This window comes from Eucalyptus grandis, chromosome 1 (assembly GCF_016545825.1).
Source record: "Eucalyptus grandis isolate ANBG69807.140 chromosome 1, ASM1654582v1, whole genome shotgun sequence".
Classification (NCBI taxonomy): Eukaryota; Viridiplantae; Streptophyta; class Magnoliopsida; order Myrtales; family Myrtaceae; genus Eucalyptus; species Eucalyptus grandis.
The window spans coordinates 30251181-30265127 of NC_052612.1; the positions used below are offsets into that span (position 1 = coordinate 30251181).

Sequence of the window (13947 nt, forward strand, 5' to 3'; positions counted from 1 at the left end):
TTGTTTGTTTATGAGTGGTGATTGCTATATTAAAATAAAAAAAATAAAAAAAATTAAAAACCATACTGGAATCTATAAAATTGTGGATCTGCAGAGTTCAAATGAGTGCTATTAGGCTACTCAGAACGATCCAAGGGTTGTTGAACTAGGCAAACACAACATTATCTAAGTTTTATTTAATTAACTAGGACACCGGTGAGGCAGTCCATGTGTGCGTAACATGAGAAGTCTGAAAACACAAGAAAGCAAATCAACTTCAACGCCGGCTTCTTGTTGTCCACTGTTGACTTTCGTCACCAATTCGGGGGGGCGCCCATCGTGCAGATGATGGATAAAATTAAGAACGTAAAGATTTGTTTCGCGAAAAAAAGTTTCGAAATTTTTTTCTTATTTTTTGCATTTGGATGATTTAGGAAAATCAGTCAAAGGAGAATGTTTTCCTATTTAATGGAATAGATTTTCCAGTCAAAACTTTAATTCAAGAAACTATTTCAGCTATAAAAAATCGAAAATCATTTTTCAAAATATGATTATGTATTGACTTTTTAACCAAAAACTTCTCACTTAGGCATTAGGAGCACCAAGGCTTGTTCTTGGGCCCTTGGCAACAAGGCATGCTCCCATCGCCCTTGCCCAAGTTCATGGAGGTTTGGGCTCTAGACCTCAGGGCACATGCCCAAGTCCTCGACTTTCAAGCCCAAATTCATCAAGACTAGACTCGGGACACCTATGCTTGGGCCTAGGTCCCCTACGCCTCGGTTCATCAATGCTAGGTTGAACACCCTAGTGATTGGGCCTAGGATTATCAAGATTGTGCTCGAGACCTCGATGCCCATGCCCGAGTCCTTGACACTCTGCCTGTGTCCATTGAGGTTGAGCCCCGAACCCAAGGCACTCGAGACCTTCCCTAGTGCTTGGACTTGAGTCTAATAAGTTCAGGCCATAGACCTCGTCGCTCACACACAGGTCCATCGTGGTCAAGCCCTGAAACCTTGGCGCCAAGTTACTGGTTTCATGCGATGTGGTCTACAGCCCAGCCGCGATAGATCCATGTCGGGGTGTGAGGGACCTAGGCCCGACCTTTGTAGATCCGGGCTAGGGCACTAGGGAGTTGAGCACGAGCACTAAGTTCTCAGGCTTGATTTCAATGAACCCAAGATCAATGCTTGTGCTCATGCCCAAGAGTCATTGATTCTGGCTCTTAAAATTCAGTGCCTATGCCGGGTTCTACGCTATCCATGCGCAGGTCATTAATACTCAAATTATGTGTCTTTTAGGAAAATCAAGATTTTCCTTACCAAACGACAACAAATATTTTTCAGTTCATTTTTAGATCTCAATCAAGTACCAAAAAATGTGATCATTGCAGAAATGTTACATTTTTTACAAAACAAACGGCGTCTCAATGACAGAAGTGTTTTGATACTCACCAACCTCAGTTTAAAGTAGGATTGCAGTCGCTGGGCCAACCCGTCTTCCAAAGCACAGCACGATCAATCAGACAGCCATAAGATCGGGAGTTTTCGGGACCAAAGTTAATTGCAGAAAATGCAAGGCACTCAATTTTTTACTGTTACTCGGAGCTACGTATAGTTTCATCCCCGAGCATCGTTCAGGTTCACTCAACATTGAGAAATGTACCCGACAACGAGTCATTTACTGGGCACATTTTCGTAACTTCGTCATAGATGTAAGGTGGCTCTCTTTTACAAACAAGGAGCTTGTCTTCACGACCTCTCCCCAACAAAGGAATAGAGCCAAGAATGGTATAAAAAAGAAACATCAACAGCTCGTGGAGCTGGCTCTTCAGGATTATATAAAGACAGCCTGCTTAGTAGTTATTATCGCGGAGACTATACAGATTTTTGGCAGCGACAGAACTTCCAATTTCTTGAGGTTTATAGTAAACATAAGGATCTGCTTTGACAGAGTGAGAAGATGGATCTGCCATGAAAACAGCTCGGCACTGAGCCACATGCTACACTAGCACCTCGTTAGACAGATGTAAGAGGATATTGTTTTGTCAGGAACTGATGGTTTCGCTGTTGGACTTAATGCACTGTAGTGTTTGTCAAGATACACGGAGTTCCAGGTTCACATGGGAACTAAGTCCGATGATTTTTCAAGCCTTGCACCTCACGCACTACCAGTCACATGACATCTTTACCATCTCTCTCTCTCTCTCTCTCTCTCTCTCTCTCTCGGTTTATGCTCTTCTTCAGGATTTGACTTTTGTTACAAAATGAAACGAGCACAGGTAACAATCTCCTTACCATGCGAGAAACTTATTTTCATGAGTATATGTAAACCAGACCAGGAACAAGGAATTGTCTTAACTAGGATGGTTAAAGATGTCATTCCCTCGACAGAACCCAAGCTTCACGCCATCAGGAAAGGGCTTTGGCTTGGCGGAAGCCACCAATCTTGCTTCTAGATCTACTTCGACAATCCTTATGTGATTAAAGAGCGACAACAGACACCAAAGAAACAAAGGACCGTTTAGTTTTAGATCTTATTGAATCATAAAACAGATGGAACTCTGATTTGCAATGACTTCTGAGAGTACTAAATACCCGCTCTAGCATCTATTGCTTCGACATCATTTTCTGCAATGAATCGTGGAAAAGAAAAGGATGAGAATGAAATGTGACGACAAGATCAGAGCCTCCTTGGCTCTTTCCTCAATTCGAAGCACGATGAATTAGACTCGTGGGTCCAAATTGGTCGCCTTCTAATTTTCCAAAACCCCACACGATGACTGTTTCCGTACCGAAAATAATGTCGTCAGTACCTTCCAAACCAACAATTACGAAAGGGGGTGGTGGAACGTGTGTCTCATGTTTTGTGTCGGATCCAAAGTTGTTGAGCAGAGACAAGGACGGAGAAAAGTAATGCCGGTTGCCTAGGGTATGCATAACAAAATTTCTGTACCAGAAATTGAGAAGATAAATTTTAGCTTCTGATTTCATTTTTCAAATCTATTTCTGGAATATAAATCTGTTTAAGAAATAGAAAAAAAATAAATTGCGTTACTAAACGGATTTCTGTTCCAAACTTATTCCGGGAAATAGAGAAATAGAGAAATAGAGAAATAGAAATTTTTTATCATGCGCGCCCCTAGCTTCCATCGAAGCTGACATTTCATGGGCCATGCATGATCAATCAGTAGAACCACCCGGAAGCAACACTGTTGATGAGGAGGGATCGTTTTTTTTTTTTTCCGATCCTTTCATGTATGTCGCAAAATCAATAACAGAAAGATGACGTTGCATTAGGAGATTGACATGATCTTGGCTCGACCACACCAAAACCATTTTCTGGTGTCCACACAGTTCTCTTTCCGAGACTCAAATCATCTAGAATATATTTTGGCACAGGTTCGTGTCAATTGCCATGTTAGCAAGTGGTCACATCAGATGAAAAGGTTCATTGTTTGACGATCGATTGAGCCGTTGCATCAGTAGGGATCGCTCTTTTCGTACCATACAAACGAGAGGTAGATTTGGGTAACTACTAGGCACTACTCCGTTCTCGCAAAGAATGGCGCATCTTTTAGTCACTACACGCATCTTGAGGCTCGCCACGGCATCTATGTCCGTGAATTTGCACAGGACACATCCACGAGTGAGGTTATTTCTGTGGGAAAACATCTCTATGGAATTTTGATTATTCCAAAACTGTCCCTGGTATAATATCTATTATGATCAATATGGATGTTTGTGGTGACATATGGAGGACAATGATAATATTCATGATAGCTGAACAGCTTAACAAAGACCAATTACAACAATGTAAATCTCGATGGGTGTAGAACAAATCGGACTTGACATGGTGCTCATGAAAACCCAGAAAAATCACAGTCGATCTCTTAAGAGTCTTTAGAAGCCGATATGCTCAGAGTTATCATTAGAAGTTGAATCACAAGTCATTTCATGTGGCTTGTCAGTGAACAGCATCAACAGACTAGTGATAACGTGCACGAATAGAAGCAACCAATTGCTCGCCCCAGGTCAGAAAAGTCATGCTTTCGGGGGAAGCTGCTACTACTGAAGAGCACCATGGAGGATGAACCTACCCACGCACACCTTTAAGAGAAAATGAGGGAACTCAAAGCCTCTGTCAGTGCTCTTGGACGATATCTGCTAAAGATAGAGCACCCTATTCAATCTCTGAATAGTTACAATCCTCTTAGACAAAATGAGGGAACTCAAAGCCTCTGTCAATGCTCTCGGACGATATCTGCTAAAGATAGAGCACCCTATTCAATCTCTGAATAGTTTCAATCCTCTTAGACAATTCCCTGAACCCTCCGTTGCTACCTAATCCACGCCATGCACTCAGCGAAAGAAGCGACCTAGGAAAGCTTGAACTGTTTTCTTTCTTTTAATTAGGTCTGTTGGTGTTTTTCTTTTGAAAATAATTGTATGAATCTCTCTCTTTTTCGTTGGAATAGAGGTCCCTTTAATCATTTGTGTGCGTTGTTCAATTTTTTTATTTTGATGACTAAGCATTATGCGATGTGGTTGGTATGGATATGTGACTATCTGAATATAGCGAAGATATGAACATATTTATTGTTATTTGCTGATACTCGAAGATATATCAGTGCAGCTTTTAAAAGATCTTTCTCAAAAGTAGCAGACGGGGAGAAACATCTTTTTAAATAGTTTGAATCAATTAAAAATGTATTGCCCCTCAATGCTTGTCTCCAAAATAAAATTTCATGATATATTATTCTAATATTTCATCTACATATCATCATGTTTCTAAAAAATATCTGTTTTTACCTGTATTACCGCTGGTTGGAGATGTGGATATCCATTATTCCCCAATTATCTGAATTCCAAGTGGATCTATTTACTTAATAGCAGATACCTCTTACTATTTATTATCACGTCTACAAAGGTAGTTTTGTCATCATAAAATTGTAGAGATTTTTGGGAAAACATCCCTATGGAATTTTGATAGTTTTAAAAATATCATTGTACTAATATCTTCATGATAAATGTGGATGCGTTAGGTAGTTTCAAAATTGATTATGATGATATCAACAATCTCTAAGAGTTCAGCAAAGACTGATGAAGATATCGATTAGAGGAATGTGATCAAGATTTCACGGAAACTTAGAGATACCGTGATCAATCTCTCATCAACTTAACGTCTTTGAATGCTGACATATTCAAAAGGATCAGTGGATAGCAAATCATAAATCAATTCTTAAGGATCAATGTTACGCACCATCAACAAACTAGTTATACTAGGGATGAACATTGAACATAGAAGGCAGAGCCATTATGAGTTAATAAACCACAGCAGTAGAACTGAGAAAAGATCAGAAAAGCATCCAACAGCCTTTCGGTGAGGTAGTCAGAGAATCAGTGAAGTGCTAACTGCAACAAACTCCATTTTGGAAAACATATCGATGTCGGAGGAAAAGATTGTGTTGGTAATTTGTTTATAAAACAAATTGAGAGGTGCCTTGTCCCACATCGAAAAGATGTGAGTGCGCACATAGACGAGATTTGGCATTAACCAACGATCATTATTTTATTTATTGAGAAAATTCAGATTTATTTATATAAAATATTAACTACAAAATCTTGTTGAAACAATGCAACTGTTCATGAAAAGTTACAATTATTTTTTTATTTTTTATTTATTTAATTCCGAATTTTTATATCTTTTCAACGTAACCTTTGAGACGTACTTTTTCACGAAAGGTTGTCTTTGTTCTTTTGCAACCTTTTGAAGAGTTGCCTCTATTCGAAAGGAAAAGATAAATACGTTTGTTTTGAGATCAAACACATATCTTCTTCCATTTTTCATTTTCTTTTGAGAGAAACTACAACCATTGTTTCTAATTGTTTCTCATGAGAGACCCTGGAGAAATACTAGAATTGCTATCTAGTATTCTCATTCGAGACTTTGTTGTATCCTTGAGGATTTTTGCCGGTGACCATTAGCAACGTTGTGGAGCAAATAAATCCTTAAAGATAGTGATATCACGCCTCAAAGTCCGAGTTGTTTTACTCGATCCGATTTCATTGTTCTACCCAATATGAAGCCATATTTTCTCAACAGATTGTATGAGCAATCTTGACATCAAAAGCAACTCCTAACGACTCTCAACAGCTCTTTGCCCCATGTTAGAGTCTCCAACGTCATGACTGAAGATGTGTATATAAAAAGGATCAAGGAAGCTAGAAGAGGGTTGGACGGAAAATTGAGCAGATTGATGTTTTATTTCATCCTTCACGCCTGTAATTAAAAGTGTCATTGTTCTCTTCTTATAGTTCATGTGTAGAGTTCAAGTTGTATATGATAAGAAGAAGTGTACAGATATGAGAGTGGCGGTTGTGTTTTTATAGTGGGATGTATCTGTTGATAGGAAAATTGCTGATTGTAACTTATTTTAAAAATTACTAGTGGAATCCAACCCGTGTTAAAGTCATTACCTAGAAAGTGGACATAGGTCTGGGGATAAAATTGAATTACTATAAATTGATGTGTGATTTACGTAATTAGTTTATTTTTGTCAGCATCTACCCACTAGCACCACCTACACATAACATCTATTAACTAGCATTATGTTTATAAGTATCATAACTTGTTTATAGTGCTGTTAAATTATATTCTGCAAAAGTTTTTCATAATCCGCCTACAACCTATTCACACGCCCCCTAGGTTGTGATTGTTTGTCCTAACTCCCAACAAACTTTTGGTACATATTTAATTTAGTCTATAAACTATATGAAAATGTTCAATATTGTCCTTCCATTAATTTAAGTTAATGGAATTTGCTGATTTGGCTTCTAATCCAGTATGTTTGAACAGTGAACCAAAAAAAAGAAAAGAAAAAAACATTACCGGTCCCTTATTCAAGAAATGACTGAGCACAATAGAGGTTTTCTAGATAGAGTGATTTTCAAATAATAGTGACAATGAACCTAAATCACTCACTTCCATATATACACAAGAATTAGAAGTAGTAGAATAATGGATTATCAGAAAAGAAAACAACTTACAAGTAGAAGTTTAGCTAAACAAGCAAATTAAGCATATTCTAATTAACTTATAAATATGGTCAAACTCTTTTTTCAGGAATGATGGGCTTGCAAAAGCGGCTTGTGAAATACATTAAGTCCATGCTGAGGTACCTCAATTAACGGCAGGATCGAATCTAAGTCCATCAGCTATATGAACAAACACAGCTAATCCATCACATCATAACAATTGGTTAACTCATTATAGAGCACAAGCCCTAAATGTGAAAGATGGGCTGAAAGCCCAATCCCTCCTAAGACTTAGGCCCAAGCCCATTTTTCGTTTTGTCTTCAATAAATTTGCGCATAGAGGCGTAAATAAAGGAAAAGAAGAAGGGTGAAGTCATTGAAGCGGTGACAAAAACAAGGGAAAAAGGAAGTGAAGCTCGTTCGCGAGAGGAAGGGGGAAAAGAGGAGGAAGAAAAAATTCTTTGTGCGTAGCCGATTTGGACATTCCCATGAGCCGAATCAAGTGAATTGGCAAGGCCTAGTAAAGTAAGTATTCAAGTTCATTATATGTTTAATTTAAGTACTTTTTGAAGTTAGGTCTAAAATTTGGAGTTATGTAAAAGTTGAATGGCAAGGTTCGGTTGAGGGGCTATTGAGATTTAGATTTATATGGAAATGATAAATAAGGGCGTTGTGGAGCTTTGGGATTTGATGAAATTCGATTCCTAAGTACAATTTCATTTGAATGAATTTATGAAGTTTCGTGTTTGAGTTAACGCAAACAATTCACATTACAGAGAAAAATGGACGTTTGCTATAAACAAGTTTTTTCATTAGTATGTTAGTGTCACTTTATCATTCAATAGGTATAGTTTAGTCAAGTTGTTCATTAGAGTATTAATTGGTTTTTAATATCGTTTTTCGTTTAATTGATAGAAATACAAATGTGCTGGCTCAAGTAATTTTTGCAGGTTGGGTTTTGACTTTCCCAAGTAAGTGGTACTATTTCTTCTATGAATTTACAAAGTCATATCTTGATAGTGGTAGAGATTTAGTATAGTTGAAAGAGCATATTTGTTGCATAAATTGGATTGAACTTTGATTACTTTTTTCAGTTGGGTGAAAAGGCATTGGAAAGCCTTGTTTGAGATAGTTGGAAATGCTCATTTGTGAAAGATTTGGTTAGATGTTTGTGAAGGGAATTGCCAAAAGCTATACGTATTGTTTTCGAAATGTTTTATGAAATGCATTATATTTTATAAATAGAATTGTGAAAGATTATACGATTTGATTTGCATAACCAATTTATGATATGAATTCTGGTTTTGGTTGTGAAATTTTGGAGATTAAGGGTGATAGATTATGCTCATGTCGCAATAATGAGAACCCACTAAAGGGGGAGTATACAATTGTTTTGGGATGTCCCTTCGGGCCAAACCATCGGTTGATATAGGTGGTAAACCTAGTCAAAGGGGATAAACTTGGTCGCCTTTGGTCACCTTTATCACAAGCGTTAAATTTTGACCAAAGTCAAAACCTTGAATAAAATATGTATAGCATAGATCTATTTTTAGAGGCAATCAACATTATGATATCAAATAAACCATGAATGGATATAGCGGGTAAATGCAAAGACATGAATGCGATACTTGCTAGGCTCTTAACTTGACAAATTCCAAAAGAACTAGAAAGCTAAGTTGCGTCTCAACATTAGCTTGGAATAATTTAAGACTTTATGGCTATCGTACCGAACAAATTTAGACATATCATGGTTCAGAGGAAAATTTGCAGATGGCGTACCAAGAACAACCAGCAGATAAAACAGAACATATCCAATCAACTTATGTGAATTCAAGAAAAATAATCCCAATGAGCATGAGCCAGACCCCAAAGGAGTAATCAAGAATTATCAGAGTGAGGATGAATGTCTTCTTGCAGTGACTTGATTTGTGTTTGGTGCGGGGACTTGGGTTCGGTCCTCATGATATTTCGATGTCATGAGTCTCAAGTATCCCCTCCACTGGTGTTATTTCTCCTTGATCTGGTTGCACCGGAAGTTCGGAGGAGGGAATTACAGATTACATTACGTTACGTCTCAAGATCCTTAATTTAGATGGTTGATTACGCAAAAAGGAAAAACAATGACATACACAAACTATAAGACCAGTGATCACAACAATAACAAACCAAATTGATGGCATCTACCTTGAACTTTTGTTGGTGCTGCTTTTACATCTATGCAATGCATAAAGATAGTTCAAAAACACAAAGTACTCCCTGAGGTTCCTGCATATCTCCCTTTCAAAAAGCTTCAAGTGGTTCAAGTGGTCCAATTTACTTCATTGAAAGGACTCCCTGAGATTTTGTATGGAGGAAAAATTAACAAAAAATTGCAAGTTGTTGTGACATACATTATATGGAGTTAGGTGAAGCGCAATCTCAATCTAATTTCAAAGTACTTTTTAGGACCCAAATGCCAACCAGGCATATCTGAAGCTTCCTCATGTGAAAACTAGTAATCGAATTTATTAATTATGCCAAAGCATAACGGTGTTGGATAGGATCAAATGGATATCGAGTTGTGTCTATTTAATCCGAGATGCCACATCTATATTCTATTTGACTTGGGTTTAAACTCAGGAATATACCATCATGGCCTAGGTGTTCTGCCTGAGTTCTTGATCTGTTCCCAGCATAGTTCTCTCTAGAGTACATTAGTTAGTACATGCTTACTAGGGTAGTCCTTGCTCAAAGAACTTTTTAAATTTCAACAACAGCACTTAAAAAAAAAAAAAAGGAGTAAGATCGTGTCAATCCTCAAGCAAAGCTCGTCCGACAGAATTTGACATAAGCTTCTTAACAAACCCTAGCTGTGTGAAACAACCTTAAGATATGCTTTAGCCCAACATATAAAAGTGCATTGCAAAGAAAGCATATGCTCTGAATGTTATTTGATTTTCCTCCAACCAACAGCGTGGGTCAAATTTTCTAATTTAGCAAAGAATAACATCAGCAACCACCGACTATTTCCTTAATAAATGTAAAAGCAAAAGTTTCTAAGAAATGGAGATTGACCCATTCGACAACATTTGTAGATATAATATTGTGTTCATCCTTATTCTAAAAAAGTTGGGCTTGAAAAGGTGCCAGATAGCAATTATATAAAACAAAAATTATTAGGATCTTATCGATTACTCAGCTCGGTTTAGGCCCCTAAATCACGTCACCAATCACCTTCAATAGTATATCAGTGGCCGTGATAAGACCAACGCTTGCATATTCCTTTTAAAGGCTTGGCCCACATGGATTTAGTCCCGGGTCGTCGCACCACTTCGTGCATGCTGGTGTTCATTTTTTTATGTGAGGAACGGTAAAATTAAAGTAATGGACACGTGCTTGTAGTTGTTGTGGAATGACTCGTCCATTGTGTTTAAAACTAAACATGCATAATTTTTTAAGATTTGTCAATTTAATTTTGCCTATCGCGCGGAAGGCACTGTGCTGGGTCAACCAATCTTCATCCGTGAATGGAGCACTTCTTGCCATCCCTTTTCGAGTAGATTACATAGAGAGGGCTTATATAGACTCGTTAACATGTTCAGCTGGACTTACCTTTAGTCACAAACTTAAGCCAACAATTTAGGATCAACTAGATATAGTAACATTCTTCGTCAAGTCACTTATCAAACGTGGAACCATTTCGCTAGTACTCTTGAAAGTGCACCTTAAAGTTACATTCTAATTCCTTGTATATAGTAAGTTTGAGCAATCTGATCCGTTAACTGTCTTTTATTTAATGTTGTCTCTAACTTAAACAAACTTGTGCGATTGGATCATTCCGTTATCCATCTATCGCTTCTCTTGTCAAATCGCTTGTGCAGCGAAACACGATAATGTGCTTGAAAGTTGTTCCACGTACGAATAAAAAACAGAAAGTAAGAAAGAAGAGAAATGTGGAGAGAGTGCATGCTCGCCGGGGACTGGATATCCCAAGTCTGCTCAAACGACGCCGAGGAACCAGCGACCCTCCTCAGTCCTCGGACACGGTGGAGACCTGGCAACCTAGCCGTGCTCAAGCAAGGTCGAGAGAGAGAGAGAGAGAGAGAGCTTCAAGACCTTGCAGGGCCACAGCCACCAGCCCACAGCATCGCACGCAAGCCCTTGCCACCGCACATCGAAGGCCTGCGAGTCCTCTCCTGGATGGCGGAGGGCTATCAACACTTCACCGAAGCGAGGGTTCCAAAACTTCCAACATCTTACAATTAAAATACTTTTTAATTTTTTTTTAATGGAAGTTCTCTTATTTTATCATCTAATTGGTTTTGCATGATAAGAGAAAAGATGGTACAGTAATTGCACCATGAGATCATTCGTTGTTTCCATGAGAGATCCCCAAGAGTAAGACAATAATTCATCTCAATGGTCATTGGGACTACATTTAATAAATGGGGGAGACAGAGACTCGCTGTAACCAAATTGGAGTCCCCTCCCATATTTTATGGGGAGCAGGTGTTCAGTGGAGTATAGAGAGCGCTTAAGCCATAGAACTTTCCATACTTCATAAGCAGAGAAGGACAATTACTTCATAAATTTCAGTATGGACAACGGCTCGGATGTGAAACTCACAGCAGAAGTACAAGTTAAAAAGTCGCCATCATTTAGACGGATATCTTCAACAAATCTCCCATTTCACCATGTTATATTAAGAGGTATTGCTGACTCCGGGCCTTAGCAGAATTGACCGCAATAGTAGTTTCTGTTTATTTGCTTTTTCTTCGTTGGAATCATCCTGATCTGCATTAAGGCTTTCGTTATTCCTCCTCTCAAGTCCTGATCTATACTTTATCAAGAAATTTAAAGTTAGAAACAGTAAAATGAAATTTGGTAATATGGGGTGAGTTAACTTTGTTCTTCGTTATTTCCTGACAGAAAACTCATGATCTTCCTGAAGCGTCAGTTTTCAAGAGAATTCAGCAATTTGCAAGATTCACCAGTCCTAGAAAGTAAACAAATTATACCGTTCATCCTCAAGTAATGTGTCCTGTAAGCTCCAGATCGTTAAGGTACTGTGCACGAAACTAAGTCCTTCTGTTCATTAGGTTGCAAAGCAGTGGCAGCTTGCGCAACAGGATCTTTTTTTCAACCTCTCCATGAAACCGTTCTTGGAAAGAAGTTAAACACCAGCATCTAGTATATAGGTATGAACCTTGGTTCCTTGTATGTCAAATCAAATGAAGTCTCCCAAAAATAAATTAACAGGGTAAATCATCAACCTAAATTTTTTCCTGGTAAACATTGGTGTGCAAAGACATAGCCTGCCGATTCAATCTTTCTTCTGATAGGAAAGTGCTAGAACAAATATTTCGTGGTTATTGATGCTCTGCTGAGTTGATGCTGAAGAGTTGAAATGGTGAAGAAGAAATAATCAAATGTTTGCAACAATTTGAGTTTACCACTTCTATATCAGATAAATATGAATTCTTTAAGCTAGAGAAGAGGAAATTAGATCAGCTGCCATGTCAACGCAGTTGTTGCGGTACGTTGCTTTTGGATTTAAGAAGGAGAAGAAAAAGATGTAAACTTCAAAGACTTGGTAAATACTGAGTCAAGCACGGCCATCTATAAATAGACAGTGTTACCATGCAAGAGACCTCACTCCTCCCTCAAGCAATCATTCTTCTGAACTCGAGATCAGGGAGCCCAATTTTCTGTCCATCGATGAAGTATCTTCCCATTAGCCTTCTCATCTTGGCTTTGGCAACTGCCACTGCTTTTGCTTATGACCCGAGTCCTCTTCAGGACATATGCGTCGCCACCAATGACCCGAACTCTGGAGGTTGGTCCGCAATTCTTGCACTATTCATGTCTTTCAATTCTGGCATATGATGCTAAAGCAATAACAGGAATTCTGTTTCTTATGCAGTTTTTGTGAATGGAAAGTTCTGCAAGGACCCAAAACAAGCCTCCGCAGATGATTTTCTCTTTATGGGGTTGAGGAATCCTGGAAACACGGCGAATCCGCTTGGATCAAAAGTCACACAGGCTTTCGTTGACCAATTTCCGGGACTCAACACTCTTGGAATATCCATGGCCCGCCTTGACTTCGCTCCTGGTGGCCTAAATCCTCCCCACACTCACCCACGTGGCACTGAGGTTTTGGTCGTGGTGGAGGGTATGCTACTTGTTGGCTTCATCACTTCCAACCAATTAAACAACACTCTCTTCACCAAAGTCTTGTACAAGGGGGACGTGTTTGTGTTTCCAATCGGGCTTATTCACTTCCAGTTGAATACCGGAAACACCAATGCACTAGCCTTTGCAGGTCTTAGCAGCCAAAACCCAGGAGTTATTACCATTGCTAATGCTGTCTTTGGAGCGAAGCTACCCATTTCTACTGATGTTCTCACCAAGGCCTTTCAAGTCGACAAGAAGGAGGTTGACTACCTCCAGGCACAGTTTTGGTACGACAACAACTAAAAGGAATGTATGGCTGAAAATAAAAAGAAAGACTGAATAGAATAAAAGGCTGCCTTGGAACAATAACTACTTGAGCACACAGTATATCAAGGCATACTTATGTACGTCATATATCAAGGCATACTTACACCTATTTGTAATCAAAGATGGTTCTTAAACATCATATCATCTCTCTCTCTCTCTCTCTAACATCTAATTAAGTAGAAATTGAAAACTTATCATCTAAAATTATGGGATTGCCAGATTAAAGTCCATGCTTTTGTAACTGTATCACAAAAAATAATCGCTACCAAAACAAATGCCGATTTCCAATTGTGGTCAAATTGTGTCAAGAGGGTGTTTGAAAAAAATATTTATGATCACTTACATATACCGCCATAGGAATCAAAAAAGTCTGGCAAGGTGTACATCATTATCCAGGAAAGCAAAGTTCCAGAATAAATTTTCCTGCTCGGTATGCCAAATCTGGTCTTAGTTA

At 38.5% G+C, this 13947-nt stretch overlaps 1 protein-coding gene across 1 annotated transcript; it reads left to right on the forward strand.

Moving 5' to 3' along the window:
- Window positions 1-12662: 12662 nt before the first annotated feature.
- Window positions 12663-13586, forward strand: LOC104438688 (germin-like protein subfamily 1 member 7). Its single transcript, XM_010051872.3, has 2 exons — window positions 12663-12828; window positions 12916-13586. Exons 1-2 carry the CDS (start codon window positions 12711-12713, stop codon window positions 13467-13469), a joined length of 672 nt encoding a protein of 223 aa, XP_010050174.2. The 5' UTR covers window positions 12663-12710; the 3' UTR covers window positions 13470-13586.
- The last annotated feature ends 361 nt before the right edge of the window (window positions 13587-13947 follow it).